General features: G+C 38.7%; 1 protein-coding gene across 1 annotated transcript in view; it reads left to right on the forward strand.

Annotated features, from left to right (window-relative positions):
• Positions 1 to 22,694, forward strand: part of Arih1 (ariadne RBR E3 ubiquitin protein ligase 1) — a 100,046-nt gene extending 77,352 nt beyond the window's left edge. Inside the window, exons 8-14 of the mRNA XM_028892516.2 lie at positions 2,401 to 2,443; positions 3,133 to 3,204; positions 5,471 to 5,601; positions 10,477 to 10,534; positions 16,153 to 16,413; positions 17,609 to 17,721; positions 19,352 to 22,694. Of these exons, the coding sequence (XP_028748349.1) occupies positions 2,401 to 2,443; positions 3,133 to 3,204; positions 5,471 to 5,601; positions 10,477 to 10,534; positions 16,153 to 16,413; positions 17,609 to 17,721; positions 19,352 to 19,436 (763 nt within the window). The 3' untranslated portion in view covers positions 19,437 to 22,694. The remainder of the gene's footprint in view (positions 1 to 2,400; positions 2,444 to 3,132; positions 3,205 to 5,470; positions 5,602 to 10,476; positions 10,535 to 16,152; positions 16,414 to 17,608; positions 17,722 to 19,351) is intronic.
• The last annotated feature ends 1,930 nt before the right edge of the window (positions 22,695 to 24,624 follow it).

Consider the following 24,624-nt stretch of genomic DNA (forward strand, 5'->3'; position numbering starts at 1 on the left):
CACCTGCTTCTGCCTTCCAGGTGCTGGGATTAAAGACAGGCACCATCATACCCAACAGCCCCTACCTTTTAATGCTGTCACACTGATGATTAGGTTTCAACATTGAAATCAGGGTGGGGCACATGCACAATATAGCAGAAAGGTAAAATGGTCTTAGTCTTTTTAAGGAAAAGGAGAGAACTGGAACTACCACCAGATGTGATGTTTTGTTTTCAAGACAGGGTTTCTCTGTAGTTTTGGTGCCTGTCCTTGATCTTGCTCTGTAGACCAGGCTGGTCTCAAACTCACAGAGATCCACCTGGCTCTGCCTCCCAAGTGTTGAGATTAAAGGTGTATGCCACCACCGCCCAGCTCAATAGATGTTTTGTTGGTAGGTATTTCAGTATTGTTCTAATTCTTTAAAAATAGCAATAGAATTAATAAATATCCCCCAAGAGCAAATAAATTCACAAACGTGTAAGTATGTATACAATGCAAATTGTATTGATAAAGATAACAATGCCTTACTGTTTAGAGTTTAACCCTGTGACCTGGGGAGATGGTTCCGTGTGTAAAGTGCTTACTCTTCAAGAGTCAGGGACCTGAGTCCCAGAACCACATAAAGCTGGGCACCCCAGCATCCATCCACCTGTACTCCAGTTCTCCTATGGTGATGGGAGGCTAAACCAAGAGACTCCCTGGAGTTTGTGAGCCAGCTCTGCTTGTGTAGAGTGTGCAGTGAGCACCACCATGAAGAGAGACCCTGCTTCACACAAGGTCCTCCTCCCACACAGATCTCCCCTCTGTAACAGACGAGAAGATGAAATTAATAAGAAACATCTCTCTCTTTGGTAAAAAGTATTTAATACAGTTAGATTTCTTTATGTGTATCAGTTTTTTCTTAGATGTATGTCTGTATACCACATGTGTTCAGTGCCCCCAAAGGCCAGAAGAGGGCATCAGATCCCTGTAACTGGAGTTGGTTGTCAGCCATGCGTGGATCCTGGCAGTCAAACCTGGGTCGTCTGTAAGAGCAACAAATGCTCTTACTCATTGAGCCTTCTCTCCATCCCCCTGTGTTGTATTTCTGTTAGGAAATGAAATGTGTCATACATTTGAAGCTCCTTGGTACCCTGTTCCATCGGATTCCTTGTCTACCTTGTTAGAGAAATAATCATTTCCTTAACCTCTTTAGTTCTTTTTTGGCCATTTTTTTTCTCTTTCTTACAAATTACTTGATAATCATCAATTTCATTTTGTATAAGTTTTACTAAACTTATTTTTTGAACATTTTATGCATATACAGTACATTTTGATTTTTCTGCCCCCTCTGCCCTGTCACATGTCCCTCCTGTCCCTATCACCCTTTCCCACATTCACATCTTACCTTGTGACTCACTGAGCTCCTTCTGTGTGACCACGAGTTTGGAACAATCCGTCAGAGCCTGGTGGGCTCCACACTAGTGGACACACTGTTTGTGAGGCCTGTGCTATTCCTGCCCTCCACCCACCCATTTTTGATAAAGGTCATTACTATAGTCCAAGCTAGCTTTGAATTCTCTATTCTTCTTGGGGCCTGGGATTTTATAGGCTATCATGCTAGTCCATCATCAAGTTGCTTTTTCATAAGCATTTATGTTTCCTTCATTTACACCCCTACCCTGTAAGCATACATGTGCTTAGTGCAGAATTACAGATGTCAGCCACCATGAGTTTTTGTTTGTTTGTTTGTTTGTTTGTTTTTTGTTTTTTGTTTTTGGAGACAGGGTTTCTCTGTGTAGCTTTGCGCCTTTCCTGGATCTCGCTCTGTAGACCAGACTGGCCTTGACCTCACAAAGATCAGCCTGGCTCTGCCTCCCGAGTGCTGGGATTAAAGGCGTGCGCCACCACCGCCCGGCGAGTTTTTTGTTTTTTAATAGATTGGCCAGTGCCACTTTTCTCTACGGGCCTGAGTTTAATCTAGTCACATTTTGCAAAGATGGCCCATTTTTGTCTCATGTATTGTTTACTGTATATTAGTATGAAATTGTGAATCATCCTGCAAATGCAGGATTTGTTCTTCAGTTGGAGTACTGAATGGATGAAGATAGAATTATATTTGGTGAAACACTACTAAAAGCTTCTCAGTACAATCAAGTGAGACATTCTAACAACAGTTACTGTGTTGTTATCAGGGCATGTCTTTATGCTTCTAGTCATTCTCATTTCATACATAATGAGTACCTATTATATGCTGGTGCTAGAACACACTCATCCTGAAAAAATTCACTGTAAAATAAATGGACACATTACTTGCATTGGTATTTGCCAATCATTTAGAATTTCCTGACAATACTAGAGAACTGGAGAGTATGAAATGGTTGAGTTGTTTACTTACAGTAAGCAGTATTATTTATCTAAACTCTTTGTGTCCTTTACCAGCTTTAACTGTGGCGAAAATTGGCACGATCCTGTTAAATGTAAGGTGAGCTTTCTTTCTTTTTGCTTTGTTTTTCTTAATAACAGGTCAGTACATTTATAAGATTTGATTAAAGACAACAGCTGATGACTTTGTATTAGCAAACAGAAGATTTTATTCTGCCCTTTTTATTTCTAGTGATCATTTACAGGTATTCTAAGTGTGTTCTTTAGAGTGTCAAGTTCCTGCTTGTTCTTAGAATATCATGCCGGGTGGTGGTGGTGGCAGCACACGCCTTTAATCCCAGCACTCGGGGAGGCAGAGGCAGGCGGATCTCTGTGAGTTCGAGGCCAGCCTGGGCTACCAAGTGAGTCCCAGGAACGGTGCAAAGCTACACAGAGAAACCCTGTCTCGAAAAACCAAAAAAAAAAAAAAAAAAAAAAAAAAGAATATCTGTGAGTGGAGCAGCTCTGGTGTCAGGCTTTGTTTTGGGAGGAATAACGTTATAATTTGTCTTTTCCTCAAGATTCCAGCCTCCCATCTCCTCTTTAACCAGACAAAATTCTTACATAAAATTCTTGATCTTATATAAATGAGATTTTATAGCTACAAATTTTCCTGCTTTGAAAATATGACTAATGATAATCTATTCCTTTTTGACTCTCACATTTAAAGCTTGTCTTTGTTTAAGTGCTGAAATAAGCTGCTGTTTTTAAGCTCTTAGTTATATTCTAATGATTATTATTTTCAAATAGTGGTTGAAGAAGTGGATTAAAAAGTGTGATGATGACAGTGAAACTTCTAATTGGATTGCAGCTAACACAAAGGTTGGTCCATCCATGTGTCTCCCACCCCCACTTCAACCCCATCCCCAAACTGTTGAAAAGAACGTGGTGAAGGATAGGTGTTTATATAAGCATTAGCAAAAGCAGTGTGAGTTTATGTTGGTATGAACCTTACAATAGCTTTTATCCACCCTATCCCCAATGGTTGTCTATTGGTTCCTTAATTACTTTCAGGTATTTGTTATTGAGCAGCTCTAAGGCAGTATGCATAGTGCTCTACTTTTATTGTAAAAACAGGAATTTCCTGTAGAACAAGCTAATTTTGCTAAGCTAGATTTGAGGGTACTCCATCCAGTTCATTTATATTGGGCTAATACACATTTTTTTTCTTTTTCTTTTTTTTTTAAACATCTTTTTTTGTTTGTTTTTGTTTTTCGAGACAGGGTTTCTCTGTGTAGTTTTGGTGCCTATCCTGGATCTCGCTCTGTAGACCAGGCCAGCCTCAAAGATACAGAGATCTAGATCTGCCTGGCTCTGCCTCCTGAGTGCTGGGATTAAAGGCCCGTTTTTAAAATCATTTTTATTTAGTGTGCATGTATATGCTCATGTCCAGGTCAGGGGAGAACCACTTGCAGGAATCAGTTTTTGCTTTCCACTCTGTAGCTACAGTGTATTGAACTATTAGGCTTGATGGCAAGTACCCTTACCCCCTGACCTATGTCACCAGCGATTGTCATTTTCTACTTTAAATTTCTCAGTTTTACTTTTTAGAAGTCCATCTTTAAAGGCCAGGATTTAAACAGAGTAACTAATTTTATGTTTTGATTGTGTAAAGTAAGGCTAACAGAAGTGATTCTCTGATTCTACTTTATGATATACATCTAAAATATGACTTATGTGAAAAATTGAAAGTGGACCGATGGTGGTAGTCCTTATTTTTATTTTGAAGTATGTTATTAATGAGGCTAGTTGTAAATTCAGTCTCTTTGGCACTGTGAATGTAGCTCAGTTGGTAGAGAGCTCGCCTAACAGGCACAGAGCCCTGGTCTGGATCCTAAACATGATAGAAACTGAATATGGAGACACAGCCTGTAATGTCAGCCCTGCAGAAGTGGAGGCAGGTATCAGAAGTTCAACACCAGCCCAAAGTTACACAAGACTTTGTAGGAAAACATAAAAACAAGGGCTGAGAAGATGTGTTTGCTGCTCAAGTAGGAAGACCTGAGTTCAGATCCTTGATACCCAAATGAAAGGCAGCTGTGGCCATGTAACCCCCAGTGCTGTGTTTCAGAGACAGTGGGTTCCCTGGAGTTCAGTGGTCAACCAGCTTAGCTGAACTTGAAGACCTCATTGAGAGTGTCTGAGAGGAATAAGGCTGAGAGCTATGTTATAGGACTCCCTAGTGTCATCTTTTGCACATGTGTGTGCACACTGTCCACGCCACTCAAATTTAAAGTATTGTGGCACACACCATTGATCCCAGCACTTTGAGTTTGAAGCCAGCCTAGTTAAATAGTGAGTTCTAGTACAGCCAGGGCTTTATAGAGAGACCCTGTCTCAACAACAATGAAAGTTTTTAAAAGTACATAAAAACAAAAGCAGAAATTGTGAGCCTCAGTATGAATTCAGTTTGGAAGTCAGGGCCAGATTACCCGTATATGGATCCTATGTGACCTAGAATTAGTTTCCTTGTTATTTCTATTTTGTCTTTTATTCATGTGACCAACAGGAATAAGTAGCATTGTTACAATGTTTATGCTGCATATAAAACTCTGAGAACAGTGCCAAAGGATAGAAAGTACTCTACAGCTAAGTGGTACTAAACTGTGTTACGATGAGTAAAATAATTAACTTCAAAGTTTTAATCAAACTTAGTGTGTATGATTAAAAATATTTTGATTGGTTTTCACTGGGGTGGAGATGGTTCAGCACCTGAGAGCACTGGCTCCTCTTCCTTCCATAGGACTTGAGTTCAGTTCCCACCTGCATGGTGGCTCATCACTTTCTATAATTCCAGCTCCAGGAGATCTGATGCCCTCTTCTGGTCTCCATAGGCACCTGCATACAGATGGCAAACACACAGACATACATATAAATAAAAATAAATACTAAAAAAAAAAAAAGAAGCATTACATTGTTGTATTTGTTAAAACCCAGTAATAATGATACAGGTTATATTTAATGGTATTTATTACTTATGTGTATTAACTCTAATAAATAAATGAAATCTCGAACTGGCTTCTCTCCTCAGTGGTAGCAATACAGCTTAGTGTAGCATTGACACCAACTTTATAGTTTTTTTCCATAGGAATGTCCCAAATGCCATGTCACAATTGAGAAGGATGGCGGTTGTAATCACATGGTTTGTCGTAACCAGAACTGTAAAGCAGAGTTTTGCTGGGTGTGTCTTGGCCCTTGGGAACCACATGGATCTGCCTGGTAGGTTGGACAAATGGTAGAGTATGTTCACATAATTATGGGATGTATACCACATATAAATGATACTTCTGCCTTGATTATCATTTGACTTGAGCTAAATAAACAATATGTCGTTTCAGTAGATGAGTATGTTCAAGATAGCCATAGAGAGGGATTAGGTAGTGATATTTTCACAGGAATTAATAATTGAGACAAACCTTTGGGTTGATATTTTCATTAATTAAAGTTGGAAACAAAGTAAAAGCAACACTGAACGGAGGTAGAGTAATGTTTTAAGTTCATGATTTTAATTTTTAGTTACAGTATCTGATACATCCTTTAGGTAGACATTGTAAACTAGAGTTTATGTACAGAAATTTAACCTGTGTGTTTTCCTTACCCTACAACATCATTAAACAAGTTTTGTTGTCTTTAATAATTGGAAAGCTATTGAGCAAAAATCTTTATTTTTAGCCTCTCTTTGAAATAGGCTTGCGTTTCTATTTGGAAGAATTACCTACAGTTCTTCAAATGGGCCTTTATTGTGCAATGTTATAAGTTCTTCACGACTGAGAGTTAATGTTAGATATGTGTGCATCCATTGGAGATGGGGTCCAGGATGCACTCTGGATACCAAAATCTGAGCATCATTATGGCCACTATATACACTAGTGTAGTATTTGCATGTATATAGATTACTTATAATACCTAGTACACAGTGATTGTTCTTTAAACAAATCATTTAGGGAATAATAACAAGGATAAAGACGTCTGTTTGTGTTCAGTACAGTTGGGAATTATCTTCAGATACTTTTTGCTATCTGTGTTAAATGGCGTCATTCCATTTCCTTCTGTACTAATAGATAATTTTGTGATATGCATGTTTATTTGAGAAAATGCAAGTTAAATTTTAGATGAGTTTGAGAAACAGGAGCTAAGCACATATCCTGTTGAAATGAAAATGTTTGTGTTACCTTCCTACTTTCTTTTGATCCCCCTTCCTCCAGTTATGGGGGATAGGGAAAGTTAGGAAATAGAACTGTGGTATAAAATAGTTTGGATATTGTGAGGGTTTAAGTTTAAGTAACATGGTTAGATGAAAAGGGTCTGTCTGTATTGTGTCCTTACAGATTGTCAAATAATTACAGTGCTCTGTGGAGACTGGATGGGGTGTGTGTGTGTGTGTGTGTGCAGGTTCAAGACAAGATAAAGGAAATAGGAACTTAATACAAAAGTTAGGCATTTGCTTTTAAGTTAATTGGAACCTGTATTAGTTATAGCAATTGGAAGAATGATAATAGGGTTCACTTCTGAAACTAATTCTAAGGAAAATCTAATTTGTTATTGGTAAAGAAGTTATGCCATTGTCAACTGAAGACAGATTCTCTGTTTATTTGTTTTTGGTTTTCTCTGTTTAGTTTTGGTGCTTGTCCTAGATGTCGCTTTGTAGGCCAGCCTGTCCTTGAACTCACAGAGATTCACCTGGCTCTGACTCACGAGTGCTGGGACTAAAGGTTGTGGGATTTTTTGAGTCAGAGTTTTTCTGTGTAGCCTTGGCTGTCCTGGAACTAGCTCTGTAGATCAGGCTTGCCAGAACTCTCAGAGATCTACCTGCCTCTGCCTCCCAAGTGCTGGGATTAAAGGGGGCTACCTCTTCCTCCCTTCCCCCCACCCCCTCCCCTCCTCTCTCTCATGATAGCAAACTTTGGGGTTTCCAGAAACTATAATAAGGACACTGTATATTTTTTTATGCAAGCCTAGAGAAGTGGGGAATAAAGAAGAGTTTTTCAAGACCTTTGAGTTTGATGACATCTCTCATCATGACTCAGATTTTAATTAAGTTATGCAAAGCAAAAGCACTACCACAGGCTGAATGATGACCTGGGCGAAAGGGCCCTGCCTTTATACTTACTTGCAAATGTATCCTTTGTTTTCTCTGTATGTTTTAAAATGCCTTTATCATAACAGTATTCCAAGTAGCACAATCAGTTATTTGAGTTAGAAGAGTTAGAAATATAGGTAGAGCCAGGTGGTGGTGGGCACACACGTTTAATCCCAGCACTTGGGAGGCAGAGCTAGGCAGATATCTCTGAGTTCAAGGCCAGCTTGGGCTACAGAGTGAGTTCCAGGACAGGCTCCAAATCCATACAGCAAAACCCTGTCTTGAAAAACAGAAACAAGCCGGGCGGTGGTGGCGCACGCCTTTAATCCCAGCACTCGGGAGGCAGAGCCAGGTGGATCTCTGTGAGTTCGAGGCCAGCCTGGTCTACCAAGTGAGTTCCAGGAAAGGCGCAAAGCTACACAAGAGAAACCCTGTCTCGGAAAATCCAAAAAAAAAAAAAAAAAAAAAAAAAAAAAAAAAGAAAAAGAAAAACAGAAACAAAAACAAACAAACAAAAAAAGAAATATATGTAGATACTAAATATTTACTTTTGCTAGCCTTCAAATCTTTAATAGTTTCGGGAGGAAAAAGCCTGTATTAAGATGGTGCTTTAAAATACATTTTAAAAAGTATTGCAAAGAGTGGATATGGTGGCACACACCTTTAATTCCAGCACTCAGGAGGCAGGTGCATCTCTAAAGGACGGCCTAGCCTGGGTTGCATAAATAGTTCTGGGCCAGCCTGAGTTACATAGACAGACCATATCTCAAAAACAAACTACAAGAGCATGTTGTGAGGTTTAGGAGATAGGAAGAAAAGAATGTTAATAGTTAACCAAGAGATAACAAGAGCAGAGATCTTCCAATTACATTAAGCATACTAGTGCATCAAGAAAAGAACACTGAATGATCAGGTGAAAATTAACATTAAATCTCCCTTACCCAGGTAAATTACCTGTTACTCTAAGACCAATTGTGGGCTACTTCTGAATAGTAGGAAATAGGCAATCGGCTAGTATCAAAGATTAAGCAATTAAAAGTATAAATTCGCAATTAAAAGTATAAATTCACATTTCTGATTTAATTCTATACTATACCTAAAAACTATATCTGAACCATATTTCAGTAGAATATTTCATTGGAGACTGAAATTTGTAGCCTATTCAGTAAAAATAGGCAAAGATATTTGGGATTGATTGGCCATTTCTTGCAGTAACCATAATAAATTTGCATTTTCCTTAGGGGAACTTTTAAATATCTTTAAAAGTTTCATGAAAGGTTACCCTACTTCCTTCTGCTTTCTGGTACATTTTCGTAAGAGCTATCTTATCTCCAAAGCCATCTGTTACTCAAACATGTAAGTCAAAGAAAGGTATTGAACACACACACACACACACACACACACACACACACACACACACACACACAGACAAACACATACATAGACAAACACTTCTCTCAACATTGCTTTCTGATACACATTTGGTAAAATCAAAGATAATGAGGGTTTGTATATTATGTGTGCCTACAAATACATAGACACCAGTATAGTTCTAAAGGGCTGAAGATACAGCTCAGTGGCAGAGAGAGCATTTGCTTAGTGTGCAAGAGGTTCTAAATCCAATTCTTAGCACCACGTGCACATGTGTATCCAAAAAACAAATCTAAAAAAGTTGGTAAGTGTGTACAACAACTCACTTTTAGATTTACTTTGTGTGTGTCTGTGTCTGTGTGTGTCTGTGTCTGTCTGTATGAATATGCATCTGTCACACACATGGTCACTCAATTTCAACAGCTGTCCACAAAAGGCCAGAAGAGGGCATTTAATAACTTGGAATTGGAGTTCCAGAAGGTTTTGAGCTGCTCACATTGTATGCTGGGAATAAACTCTGGTCCTTTTGAGTAGCAAGTGCTCTTAGCTATTGAGCCATCTCTTGAGCCCCATACAGTTCACTTTTAACATTTAAATTCAACTTTTTTGGCGGCGGGGGTGGGGGTATGGAGGGAGGAATGGGGTTTTTAAAAGGCTTCCTTTAGCTCTAAAAGGTTCACTGTTAACAGATTTTGCAGCATGTTAGCTTTTAGCTTCCTGCTAACTGAACTGCCTCTACGTATTAACTCTGAATCACTCTTTGAAAGTTCATTGCCGGTGGGTAGTTAAGCATATATATATTTATATAAATAAAAAGCCACAATCACAGTGTAGTCTCTCATAAAAGATAAATAACATATCGTAGCCAGGTGTGGTAGCATGTAACCTTAATCCCAGCACTTGAAGACCAGTGCTAGGCAGATCTCTGAGTTTTAGGTCCACCTGGTCTACATAGCAGGTCTCAAGCTAGCTAGGGATAGTGAGAGCCTGTGTAAACAACAACAACAAAAGATACATAGTAACAAGGACAAAAGAAGTGCCAATCATTTCCACTCTGAGTTAATTTCTCTGGGCTTGTTCCCTCCTTTTTTATGTATCATTCAGTTTTCAGTGACAGTTAATAGGTCATAACAGTGTGTAAAAGTACATACAACACAGCATCTCTTAAAGAGTAACTTGCTGATTGTTGGTCTCTGGTTTATGCAAGGAGAGATACAGTGAGTAACAGATGGCTTAGGAGATAAGGTGATCTCTTCAGAAACAGAATTTGAAGTTCAGACTATAAGTAGTAAACATTAACTCTATAATGCAGTGGTTTCTGGTGGTTGTAGCTTAGCTGGTTTGGGATGGGTTACCCAGAAGGTGTTGGAATTTCTTATTACTTCATGGAGAAGTAATCTAGTATTCCATCTAGACAACCAAAATACTAGGTGTTGATTATGTTCAACCCTCCCAGTGTGCTTTATTTAGCCTTGTAGTTCTGCCATTATAACAGTAGAACCCTGGGTGTTTTGACATTTCAGTTTATCTGTTGTAAAGTAGAATATTGGTTCTAGATAATCTCAGTACAAGTTGAAATGCTACATTCTGTTCCTTTTTTAATTGATTTATGGCTTTCTGAAATCCTCTTAATTTTCTTTAAGGTACAACTGTAACCGCTATAATGAGGATGATGCAAAGGCCGCAAGAGATGCCCAAGAGGTGAGTGCAGCCATGGCAGGGCAGCACTGGCTCAGAATCCCCGAGGCACGTTTTTCAGGGTAACTTTGTAGAAGCATTCAGTTCTGAATTATTTTTAGATAGACACTCCAATAAATCCTAGATGTCTGCTTACAATCCTAAAGGGACTCTTAGGATATTTATTAGGCATATTTGTATTTTTGTTTTCTGAGAACGGCACTGTAGCTCAGATTGGCATCAAACTCATTGATCCTTCTGCTGCTTCTTCCTGACTGCTGCATATAGGCATGTGCGTTTTGCTCAGTCTTTTTTGTTTTGCTATTGGTTTGTTGATTTTGAGACAAGCTCTTGCTTTTTACCTTGAATTCCGAATCTCAGCTTCCCAAGTCTGAGATTACAGGGGTCTGCCAATCCTCCTCCTCCATAAGGTTAGTCTTGTTGTTTCCTTTGTTTTAGTTGAGCTATTATGTTGGATATTTTCATGTCCCGGTGGTGTTTATGTTATCAACACTCACCTCTGCATTCTGCTTATTCAGAAAGGAGAATAAGAGACCAGCAGTTGTTTGTGAACTGCTGCTATTCTGTATAGAGCACACAGTGTGTCACTTACTTTCACTTTGTTTTGTTTTTACCTCATTGTTCATGTAGTTCTGATAGGTGAACTGATTTGAAACAGACCCCTCAGGAGTCTCCTGACATAGAGAAATGACCTGTTTTTAGGAAAGGATCCAGACAATAGGTTTGGGTTTATAATACTTTTTTTTAACCTTGTAATTTTATAGTAGTTGTAAAAACATTGAGTTTTCATTTGGTCATTCATTATTGAAATTCCTAGAGACACAAAAATGCTAAATGGTCTTCCAAGCTGGATACAATCCAAAACATGGATTGCATGTTTGTTATTATTTGTTCTTAAAGGCATTTCTTTAAATTTTCTAGGCCTGGCATATTGCTGTGTGCCTGTAATCCAACACTCTGGAGGCTTTGGAGGATCTCAATTTTGAGTCCAGCAAGAAACCTCTCACTCAACACACACAGACCTCAATCATTTCTAATTTAAAAAAAAAAATGCCCCCAATACATATTACGATATACTCCCATATTGGTAGAAATAAAGGTACTGTCTTTTTTTATAATTGCAAATGATGAATGTTTCACAGATATTTGTGCTATTTTGGTCCTTTAGGGGGATATAGTTTAGGTGGTTTGTTTTCTGAGTCTTGGTTTTTCAAGACAGGGTTTTTCTGCCTCCTAAGTGCTGAGATTAAAGGCATGTGCCACCACTGCTTAGCGAGACATGTTTTAACTGTCCAGCTCAGTTTGGGTTCAAAGTAGTGGAATTACATGCATACTATTTTAGTCCTTTCAAAGAATAGAAAAATTCTCACAAATTACTGTGCTGATTTAAATATATTCACTACAGTATTACTTAAATATGTGAATGTAAAACCATTTGCAAATATCTTATTTCTGTACAGCTGTATAACCAAATCAAATCACAAATCAGTGAAATTATTTATATTCATTTAATTTTGTAGATAGTGAAATGATATACCACTGTTTCTTGTTTATGTGGTGCAAAGGATAGAACCCAGGGATTCCTGTATTGCAGGGCAAAGATTCTACCAGTTGAGCTACATCTCCTGTGCTGAGTTGATGTGGTCATCATCATCATCATCATCATCATCATCATCATTTTTATTACTTTAAAAGGCATGGTGGTTCACACCTTTAATTCCAGCACAAACAGGCAAGAGAATTTCTGTGAGTTCAAAGCCAGCCTGGTCTACACAAAAAGTTCAGGAGAGCCAGAACTGCATAGAGAGACCCTGACTCAAAAAAAAAAAAAAAAAAAAAATTTCTCTGGTCTACTAATAATTTGATACCTCTACTTCACTCCCATTTAATGGTCCTTGGATGTTAATATAAGATGGATCACTGTCTTAGTTAGGATTACTCTTGCTATGATGAAACACCATTACAAAAAGCCACTTGCTAGGAAAGGCTTTATTTCACTCTTATTACCATATAACAGTTCATCTTCTAAAGCTGTGAGGGCAGGAACTCAAACCAGAGCAGGAACCTGAGGCAGGAGCTAATGTAGAGGCCATGGAGGAATGCTACTTACTGGCTTGCTCCTCATGGCTTGCTCAGACTGTTTTCTTATAGAACTCAGAACCACCAACCCAGGGATGGCACCACCCACAATGGGCTGTGCCCTCCCCCTTTGATCACTAATTAAGAAAATCCCTACAGGCTTTCCTACACCCAATATTATAGAGGCATTTTCTCAGTTGAGACTCCCTCCTCTCAATGACTCTAGCTTGTGTCAAGTTGACTTAAAATTAGCCAGTACAGTCACTTTGTATAATTCTGATTTATAAATTATTAGTGGCAGTCCTGCTTTCTCTAGCTTCCTGTTTTACTGTTGTGCTTTTGTTTGTTTATTTGTTTTAAACCTTAGCTTATTTTTATGACTTATTAGAAATCATGATTGTTTAAAATCCTTTTGAAGAACAATGCTATACATTTTTCTATATAATTTTGATAATTCCTTTAAATACAAAGAAATGTTTTTTCCTGATGGGTGGCACTGTATTTTCCTAGTTACCGTGAATTCTGAATGAATAGTAGACCGATTAGATCTAGAGATCATATTTAGCACTGATCTTTTGTTTTGAAGACCCCACCATTCAGTACCATCATACAGAAAATTAAGGCTCAATATGAATTTGCCTGAGACAAACCACATTCAGCCCATAGTACCATCAAAATACATGATCTATTCCTGGAGTGGACCCTTGAAGTCAGCTGCTCTTCATTTGTTTGCTGGTAGAATTCCTTTCTAAGTCCTTTAAAGTAGGGGTCTATAGCTTGTACTTCACAAATTAGACCATTCTAGAATCTTATAATGCTGTTGGGGCATAGGGAAAGATTTCATATCACTGTTATTATTTATTTCATGGCTATGTACCATTACATGCTTATTTTTAACCTTTTGGTTATTCTTTATGCTCTCCACTCTTAACATGCTGACCTTTTGGGTTATTGTTAGTCTTCAGAAGTATTAGAAATTTGGTATACAGTCCAGAAAGATTATTGGTGGTATTTTGAGTGCTTTGTGATGTAGAAAAGTTCAAGCTCTGTTGTGCTGACAGTGGTAAAAATTTGAATTTTCTTCTGTCTTTGGAAGTCAGTAATCCTTCTCTGTGGAGGGTTAAATAAAACCACAGCTACTCGAAGGGTGAATCAGGAAGATTATGAATACAAGGTCTGGCTGAGCTACAGAGAGAAGTTAAAAGCCACCCTGAGCAGTTTAGTGATACTCTTGTTTAAAAGGGGTGTGTGGTTGTGTGTATTGGGGGAACCAGAGAGATGGCTCAGTGTTTAAAACATTACTTTAAAAAAGCATGGCCCCAAATTCAGATCTCCAGCATCCACATGGCAATTGCCTGTGATCCCAGCATTGAGGCAGAAACAGGACTCTTGTGGCTAGCTGCCCGGCTACATTAGCCAGAATCAACAAGATCTGTGTTCAGTGAGAGTCCATGCCTTAATAAATAGTGATCCAGAAAGACACACTATGTGAACTTTATCTCTAGACACGCATACATTCTACACACACACACATACACCTGTTGGGGTTGGGGAAGATAAGCCCATTGAGATTGCTCAGTAAGTAAAAATGTTTGCTATACAAATTTGATAAACTTGCATTGGATCCCTTGAATCCACAGTGTGGAAAGAGAGAACTGATTCCTGAAAGTTAACTCTGACCTCCTGCTGGCATATGCGTGTGCACATGTACACGAACAGGCAAAAAGTGGAGGATGATGTAAAAAGGGGGAAAAAAGGTGGGAGGGTTGAGTCTCAGGGGTAGAGTTTGCCCAGCATGGGCAAGGCTTTGATTCCCAGCACTGGGGTATGAATCAAATAATACCTGCAGACTGGGTGATCTCCATTGTGATTACTCAAGTGTTTTCTCCCTTACTGCTAAGGAATCCATAGGCTTTAATAGATGAATTTGGCTGTGTTCCAAATAACTTTGCTTAGATAAAAACAGCTGGTAGCTATCCTTGACTAACCCTCATTTGGTAGGCTATGCTCCCTGTATAGCTGTCCCTGGAACTCTGGGTAGATGAGTCTGCCTTCTTAGTAAGTTTATAAATTTAACAAATTCAGACTTAGTAAGTTTATAAATTTAACAAATTCAGACTCCGCAAGAAGAACATTGAACATTTAGATAGATGAGGGCTGGAGAGATGGCTCAGTGGTTAAGAACTCTCTGGCTGTTCTTCCAGAAAATCTGGGTTTAGTTTCCAGCACCTACATAGCAGCTCACAACCTCCTGTAACTCTTCAATTCTCAGGAATCTGATGCCCTATTCTGGCTGCTTTGGGCACCAGGCACACAAGTGATTCATAGACATACACATAAAGTAATTTAAAAATATTTTTTTTAAAAAAACACTTAGTTGATTGTACTGCCTCCTTGAGTTACATTGTCTTAGGAGCTATATGATGCTTTTTTGCCTGAGGGTAGTTTTGTACTTAAAAATACTTGGTTTCAAGGGCTGGGTTGTCAGTAAATTTGCTTAGCTTGCACAAATCTCAGGGTTCAGCCACCAGCAACATACACAGCTGTCTCTTATTTTCTGTCTCATTGCATCTGCTGTAGAGTGCTATCCAAGAGAACTCTTTTTGTAATGGGAAAAATACTCTATCATCATTGTTTAATTTGTTGGTCATTAATTGTAGAACAGATTTTTTTTTTTTTTTTTGTTTTGTTTTGTTTTGTTTTTCGAGACAGGGATTCTCTGTGTAGCTTTGCGCCTTTCCTGGAACTCGCTTTGGAGACCAGGCTGGCCTCGAATTACAGAGATCCGCCTGGCTCTGCCTCTGCCTCCCGAGTGCTGGGATTAAAGGCGTGCGCCACCACCGCCCGGCTAGAACAGATATTTTAATGTTGAATTAAAATAGACAAATATGTGGCTCATGGCTGCTGTATGGAATCTATAGTAAGGCATTCAGAACAGTGTTAAATAACAAAGGTAACTATATATGGCTTTAGTTTTAATTTTAAATTAAGATTAATTCTAAATTACTGTTCTATTTTATCAGCAAATATAGGAAATTTTAATTAGCAGTTTTAGTCAAAAATCATATAAACTCACAGATAGTGTTTTAATATGTGTATAAAGTTGATGGATATTTAAATATAGATAATTATTTTGTCACCTTGGGTACCTAATCATTTTTTATGGTTAGACATTTGCCATTTAGTCCGTTACTTTTGAATACACAATGCATTATTGACAGGGTCTCTCCCCGGTATCATCATTTTACTCTCTACTTCTCTGAGTTCAGTGGTTTTAGATTCTTCTTAGAAGTCAAGATTATATAGTATATATATTTCTATACAGGCTTAGTATATTTTAGTTTTTTTGAGGGCCTTCTACTAATTTACATTCATACAGTTCCCTTCACTCCACTGCCAACTCTTGGTTATCTTTGCCCTTTCGAGTAATGAGCTATTTTAGTGTGTGAGGTGCTATTACACTGTAGCTTAATTAGACACCAGCTTTTGTGTAGGCTATGTATGTCATAATTACAAGACCTTTCTTTTTCTCACTCGGTCAGCGATCTCGGGCAGCCCTGCAGAGGTACCTGTTCTACTGTAATCGCTATATGAACCACATGCAGAGTCTACGCTTTGAACATAAGCTGTATGCTCAGGTGAAGCAGAAGATGGAGGAGATGCAGCAGCACAACATGTCCTGGATCGAGGTGCAGTTCCTGAAGAAAGCAGTCGATGTCCTCTGCCAGTGTCGTGCCACACTCATGTACACTTATGTCTTCGCCTTCTACCTCAAAAAGAATAACCAGTCCATTATCTTTGAGGTAGGACAAGTTCCTGGACAGGGAGGAAGGCTACCTTGTTTCATAGAACAGAGTTAAACCCTTTCTATTAAAAAAAAAAATGTAGGTTAAAAAAATAGTCCTTACTAGAAAGATAGAAAAACTTCGTTGTTAAACTAAACGGCATTGAAATTATATGGTTTAGCCAGCTAATTAACCGTGCTGGCTCTGTAGTCAGCCGTCAATTTGAATTTTTACTTTTATCATGGTTTAGCATTGGCTTTTATCTTGGCTTATCGCTGACTTATCTCTTTCTTCTCCCCTGGTGGTTTTCTCTTTTTTCTTTTCTGGAGTTTTTGTTTGTTTTGTCTTCTATTTTTGAGACAGGAGGGTTTAGCTATGTAGACCAGGCTGTTCTCAAACTCACAGAGATCTCCCTACCTCCTGAGTACTGGGATTAAAGGCTTGTGCCACCTAGCTTGTGCATCAATTTTACAATGTTTTTATTTGAAAAACCTTTACTGCTAAAAGCCCACTATTTTAGCCATCATGTCAACACTAAAGATAACTACCATGTTAATTTCTAATATCAAGGCTAGTTTTGTGCTTATTGAGAGCTTAGATGTGCCAGGTGCTGAACAATCAATTTAAATGAATTGTGTCACTTAAGCCTCATAATATCCAGAATGTGATAAGTACTCCACTCTCTTCTAAAATAGAGAATAGCAAGGCATGATGGATCTCGCCAGCCTGGCCTACATAGAGAGTTCTATGCCAGTCAAGGTTACACTGCAGACCATGTCTTTAAAAACAACAATAACAACAAAAGCTACATATTTAAATTTATGAAAATGACTGCAGCCAAATGTGGCAACAATAGGGTTGGGGTTTTTGTTTTGTTTGGGGGGGTTGGATTTTTTTTTTTTTGAAAGTTTTAATTTTTAGTTTTCAAAAAGAGCAGCTTTCAGACCTAGAACATAGTAAAGACTTTCATATTGTTTTCAGCATTCATCCAGAGGTAAGTAGGTAAGTCTTTATCTTTTCTAACATTTTTAAAATTTTTCTGGGATTAAAAAAAATGGTTACTACAGGTGAAAGCCCCAAAGAGCTTTACTAGTTAAGCAACTTGTCAAAATGACTATCAGTGTTGAAAGTATGTGTATATCAGCAAACTAGCTTAAATGGGTTATATTTTAGCTTGACTTTGAAGCCAGAATTTATATTCTTTTTCTTTCAGAATAATCAAGCAGATCTAGAAAATGCCACAGAGGTGCTTTCGGGCTACCTCGAACGAGATATTTCCCAAGATTCTCTGCAGGATATAAAGCAGAAAGTCCAAGATAAGTACAGGTGAGGATAAAATCTGCCAGTGGTGAGGTTCTGTATGGTTGACTGTACTTCTGTGTTTCCCAGATTCCCTCTGTCTATTGGGCCAAAAATTGCAGAGAATATACTTACTGATGGAGTGTAGAAGAGGAATCTAGACATGTATTCTAATGGCTGATTCTTTTTTTTTTTTTTTTTTTTAAAGATCTATTTATTATGTATATAGTATTCTGCTTGCATGTATGCCTGCAAGCCAGAAGAGGGCACCAGATCTCATTACAGATGGTTGTGAGTCACCATGTGGTTGCTGGGAATTGAACTCAGGTCCTCTGGAAGAGCACCCAGTGTTCTTAACCTCTGAGCCATCTCTCCAGCCCCCTAATGGCTGATTCTGTTTCATTTGAAATCCCTACACCATAGGAAAGAAAGACTTTAAAAGGAATAAGTAGCTATTATTAGCATGAGGGGATGTCGGTTTTTATCCAGGGACTCTTGTGGGTCATGGTTCTTTGCAAGTGAATTATGCATTCTTTTTAGAGTTTCTGTTAGCGTTTATATCTTGGGAGAAATTTAGCTCAGGGGTAAACAGCAGTTCAAGATTGGATGGTTCCTCAAATAAAACTTTTTCCCAATGGGTTTTTCTCATATGCTGGTATCTCTTTCTAAAAATGATTTATTTTTTTAATTTATGTATATTTTTGTGTAAGTATGTACATGTGTATCCAAAGAGACCAGAAGAGGGGGACATATTACCTGGAGCTAGAGTTAAGTTACAGGCAGTTGTTATGAGCCACCAGATGTGGGTACTGGGAACTGAACATGGATCCTCTGGAAAAGCAGGAAATGCTCTTTACCACTGAGCCATCTCTCCATCTTCTGGTATCTTTTTTTTTTTTATAGTAGTAAGGAACTGGGAAGTTGGAAGTCCTGGAGATTTAATCCCAGTATCTTCACTTCCTTTCGATAACTGCAATTTTCACTTTGTGTTTATAGTGTTTTTGTAGTTAACCAGAACTATATAGATGGGAATAGATGGCCCATGAAATTAAATTTTTGTTTGTTTGGTTTTTTGTTTTTTTCAGACAGGGTTTCTCTGTGTAATAGCCCTGGGGATCCTGGAACTCCCTTTGTAGACCAAGCTGGCCCTGAACCAACAGAAATCCGCCTGGCTCTGCCTCTTGGGTGCTGGGATTAAAGGTGTGCGCCACCACTGCCCAGCTGAAATTAACTCTTTATAATTTATGCAACTTAGGGTTTGAATCATTGTTTCTAGGGCCCATCACAACTTCTAAAACATGAAGATTCTAAAATTAATTTCTGGCACTGGAAATCTGAGTTTGAAAAAAAAAAAAAAAAAGGAAATGTTAGGCTGAAAGGCTAGATCAGTGGTAGAGTATTTGTCTAGCATGCACAGCATCCTAGGTTTGATTTCCAGCAGTGAAAGAAAGCAAAAAACCGTCCTTAGACGAGGTAGAAGCAGTTTGGTGTGTCTGTACACAATCTGAAAATGGTCATAATAATAGCGGGTGGTTTTTTTTTCAAAATCTGGGCAAACTATAGAGTAGTCCTTTTTAGAAATGGTAAATGCCTCTTTTTTTCATTATCAGAGGCTGATGACAAGTTGTTTTTGTTTTTGTTTTCTCTTTGATTACAGATACTGTGAGAGTCGACGAAGGGTTTTGTTACAGCATGTGCATGAAGGCTATGAAAAAGATCTGTGGGAGTACATTGAGGACTGAGAATGGCCCTGCATAAAATGAACTCTGAAAACTTTACCATCTAGAGTGCTCATGCAATTAAAACAAACACAAACACAAACAAGGAGGCACTAAGCCTATTCTGACACCGCTGGTCTGTAGTACCAGAATTCTGTTTTGTTAACGGAAAGTTTCAGTAAATTATATTGTAATAAAAAAGGTAGATAAACCATTGTACAACAGTATTCTAGGCCGCCAACAAAGTGTGACAGACACACAAAAAGCCCTCCAACTTTAACTTGTAACGTAGTTTCATTCTCAAAGCTGACTTCCTTTTTCTTTTTCCCCCCCCCAGTGTAGTACAGTTAAAATTTCAAATAGCTCCTTGACCCTGCTTTTCATGTCCAAACCAGCCATTTTGTTGTACTTTGGTAAAGGACCTCTTCCCCTTCTTCCCCTGCACATACACACCCCACACACAGTTGGAGTCACTTTCTCTCATACCCTACGGTCATGAGTGAATAATGATTATTAGCTACTTGTAAAGGAAATTCTTAGGAGGGGAACGGGTAGGCAGCAAGAGGATTAAACAAAAAACACAAACACTTTGTATATGACTTTTAAAACAAGAGGACAACACAGTATTTTTCAAAATTGTATATAGCGCATATGCATGGATAAAGCAAGCGTGGCACGTGTTTGCATAATGTTTAATTACAAAAATATTTATTCTTTAAAAAGCTTCAAGATTATGTCTATTTGCTGTGCATTTTCTTTCAGTTGGCTTTATCTTTCCAGGGTTGGGGTTGGGATAAAGGTGTGTATGTTAAGCACCTCTGCAAGACCTAACTAGAGTGCTTCAGTTTCCCTTTCCTGAGGTCAGTTTGCCCTTTCTGGTTTGGTTCTGTCTTTTCCTGGCCATGGGACTCATGCCTTGCATTCCCAGCTTCTAGATGTAGATAGAACAAGGGAATCAAGTCCTGAGCAAATGCTGTGGCCTGTGAAAGACTACAAGGGGTTTGTTGCTTCAGTTCATGAATGATCCTGTCCCAACTTCCTCTTTCCTGTGTGGCCTTGATGCCTTTATCCCAGCCCATGTGCACACGTTATGCACACGGCTGTGGGCTTCCTAGGCCTCCCCATCACGTCTGGAAGAAGCATTTCAGATTTTCTTTTCCTGTTTTATTTTTCCTGAATTGCTGCTTTGAGCCTTTTGAAATTTTAGTTATGGCTCGTCTCATCCCTTCTTTATGTTAGGGTGTTGAATACAATGTTTTCACTTTAAGTATAAATAAATAGCCATTCACTTAGTCCGAGATTGTGAATTTTAAATGGTGGATATTGAAATTGCTTGTGTGTGTTGCGGTGGGTTCAGTTTGAAGGCAAACACCACTAGAACATTGATACTCCTCCCATCCAGTGCATTTGAGTAGGAATCACTGAGTTTGCTTCTTTTCTATTGTCAGCATATAGGAGAATTAATAATGCATTTTAGCTGTGATGTCCATTTTTATGAAATTTCTACTAAAAGCTATGTTAAAAGTAAAGGATGGTGGTGGTTTTATTAACTATATACCTGTTTAGGCCATTCTGCCTGTGGTATTTTTCGACAGGTCAGCATCCCTAAGACTGTCAGTTTTATATTAGAGTGCAGAGTGAACTAGGCAACTAGATCAAGAGGTATAACTATTAAATGCCAGTTGTGGCTGAGGACCTCTTCGTCTTCCTTTAACTGTCTGTGCCTAGGGAGTGTTTACCATTTGTGAGGCAGCTGTGTCTGTTCTTGCATTGTACATCTTATTACTCCATTGGGAAGTAGGTTCACTTTCCTCTGGCTTTTTGCCTAAGTTAGGCTTTGCTGAATCACCCTACTTTTCCTTTTAGAAAGGTTGTTACATGAGATGTACTTGCAACTGTTCTTTTCCCATCACAAATCAGTGAATGTTTGCTGAGTGTGCTATGCTGCTTCCTTAAACCACGTGTCGCTTTAGGATCAACTTGACTTCTGTCTTTTTTCTTCCCTTCCCGTGTCACCTCAGGTGCAAACCTGAACTTGTGTCTGCTTCTCCATTTTCTCTTTGCCCTGTCTTTCCCCCATTATCCATTTGACTTTATTTTAAATAATTGCATCAGTCTTTAAAAAAAAAAAAAAAGCAACATTTATCAAAACCAATGAGATTTCAAAGAAAGCTCAAAGTAAGTTCCTTTTCCTGGTGACTTTGAAAAGCAACCAGAATTGTCACATAGATATATGGTCCCTTAAAATGCTTTGTGTATGTGGTGTTTAAAAACAGTTAACTTCGCAGTATCTAGGTCTGAGTGTCAGAAGTCCTCTTCACGCCCTGCCCTTGCAACAAGTATCCAAAAGAGTGTATGCACCTTATAGTCCCAGTCCCCACCCATGGAGGGATAGTGCAGTTGGTGACACTTTCTAGTCCCAGTGCTCACATGGGACTTGAGGGTATTGCACTCATAATCTGTGTGGATCAAGGTGAATTGGCCTTTCTGCTACATCCAAGCTTTTAACAACTGTCTCCGCATCTAACAGAGTTTCCAGAATTTAACTGCTTTTGTTAGTAGCTTCAGTGCCCCCAGCTGGGATAGGCAAGCCATATTGTTTGACAACTTTCCTATTTGACCTCCCTAAGTCTCTCAGAGGGCTCTACTTATAGTAAGCACCAGGGTCTCCTTGTGTTTTTGAGGTCAGTTACATTCTAGGCACATGCTTCATTTGAGCAATTCATTGAGCAGCAGGTGAACTTTTAATGACTTACAATAAAATTTTGATCCAAAGCTCAGGAGACATACTTTTGTGGTAAATGGAGTAGCATATAACATCACCAGACTCTAAATTCTTTGTAATTTGCTGCAACTCAGATTGTATATGTTTTATGTGTGTTTAAATAAATATATTAAAGACACACGTGTATACATACATACCAATAGATCCAAGACTGACTGACTTGGTTTTTGAAATGGTTGAATCTGCAGTGTAATGTGTGGTTCACCTGTGATTAGGAGTTGAAACTTAGAACAAGAGAGTAAAAGGACTTAATGTAACATTATTTTAGCCACATATCCCGATATAGAGCACTTGGGGAATGGGATGGGGTGGGTTGGTGAGACAATCAGATCGATAAATTGATTAAATGCTCCTAACCCTGTAATTTTGTGCATAGAGCACCTTGTGCTGTGGAAATAACTGTTCTTAGATTTTCATTGTAACTGGACTGTTCAGGTTGCCCAGAGGGAAAGAACATTCCTAATTCTAATAAAATAAACGTTTATTTTGTTATTCCATTAGTTACTTATGTTTATTTTTATAGCTGAAAACAGATGACTTAGGTGGATAACAGCCACCTGAATAATGTGCCTTATTCACTGTTCCTATTTAATATAAACTGTCAAGAATTGTTTCAGGTCCTAGGTAGGGAACTGTGAATGAGACCATCCCCATCATTTAATTTGGCTAATGAAACTTTCAGAAGTACTTCTGAAAGCTTTCTGGTTTCCAAATCGCAAACATGGAATTTAGATTGTTTGTGTTCTAATAGTGATACACATCTAGATGCTCAGATCCTCAATGTCAGGTTTTTGTTTTTTTAAATAAGATATTTAAAACATTATTCTCAGCCTCAAAAGTACTTCACCTTACTTTCATGTAGAAGCTGATGGTTGCTGTAAAGCAGTCTCAAAGCTGAAGATACTTGTAGATATTGTTAATGATATGATAACCAAGTCCAGACTTTAGGACAGTGAGTCTTATCCCATCAATAGTGTAATCTGTCACTTACATCTTCAAAGCACTTACTCTCAAACAAGTGGAGTAAAGATTGTATTTCACAGAAGAGAACAATAAGACTCAGTAAGATTATCTAGGACCAGAGCAACATCCAACTACCTCTCTGTACAATTTTCTATTCCGGTCTCAGAATTATGTAGTATCCGTGACCAGAAGTGGCATTTAGTGCTGTGCTTCTGAACCATACTTTAACAGCAGTTATGCCTAGCAATGCTCCTTTTAGAGCGCTATTGTGTCATTCACCATTGTGGTCCTAATTTCTTCTAGAAACCAGCCGTGACTAGAAGAGAGCCCTTCCCCATGTGCAGTTGGGGCAGCCAGTCCCCGTATATCATTTGAAGTCCTAGTTACCAGTGTCACCCAGACCACATATGACAGTTGGGAATAAATAGCTTAGTGTTACTTTATAGGGTATTTGCAGTTGACCTTGAATTTGGATGGCCTGCTGGGACTTGTTACAAGGTCTCTTTTATACATGATAGCTGAAAATGCAGAGAGTGGCAGCTAATTTTTTTCTTTTTGGTTCTTTTAAAGACAAGATCTTTTGTAGCCCAGGTGAGTCTGAGTCTAGAACTTAGGTAGCCAAGGATGGCCTTGAACTGCTGATCATCTTGCCTCTGCCTCTCAAGTGCTAGAATGACAGGCATGTGCCACTATGCCCAGCTTAGCAAGTAACCATTTGAGCTCAGCATTTATCCCTACAACTGGAGAGTCTGGGAGTTTTTGGTTTGGGGGTTTTTTGTTCTGGGTGGCGGGCGCGAGCGTGTGTGTGTGTGTGTGTGTGTGTGTGTGTGTGTGTGTGTGTGTGTGTGTATGTGTGTGTGTTCTCATTTGTTTTTATTACAACAGAATCTCAGCACTATAGCCCAGGCTGACCTCCAATTTAAAACTTTCCTCCTGCCTCTGCCTCCTGGGTGTTGGGATTGCAGTATGTACTACCATACCTAACACCTTGGGAGGGTTGTTTTGTTTTGTTTTGTTTTATTTTATTTTTAGATAAACAGCATAATGGGGAAATCTTGGCTCCTACAGAAATGAAAACTGTAGACTTAAGGTCCCCCCCCCTTTGGGCAGTTGGTATATATATTTTAAACAATGTGCATCTGTTGGTTTTTCAAGTTGAATTAGCCAACCTAGACACCAAGAAACTCAATTGGAAGTCAATGCTGACTAAGAATAAAGTAAAGTTTGGAATTTCCGTGTGTGTGTGTGTGTGTGTGTGTGTGTGTGTGTGTGTGTGTGTGTGTGTGTGTGTGTGTGTGTGTGTTTAAGGCACCTGCTAATCTTCTCAAGCATTTAATGGGAGAAGTGATACTGCTTTTTTGGGGAAAACTGTTTTCAACTGTTATGGATTGGGGCCATTAGGATGTTTTTCATTGTAGTTGCCAAGTTATAAACTTGTCAAAGTACCAGTCACTTTGGCACTTA

This window comes from Peromyscus leucopus, chromosome 7, assembly GCF_004664715.2.
Source record: "Peromyscus leucopus breed LL Stock chromosome 7, UCI_PerLeu_2.1, whole genome shotgun sequence".
Taxonomy (NCBI): Eukaryota; Metazoa; Chordata; class Mammalia; order Rodentia; family Cricetidae; genus Peromyscus; species Peromyscus leucopus.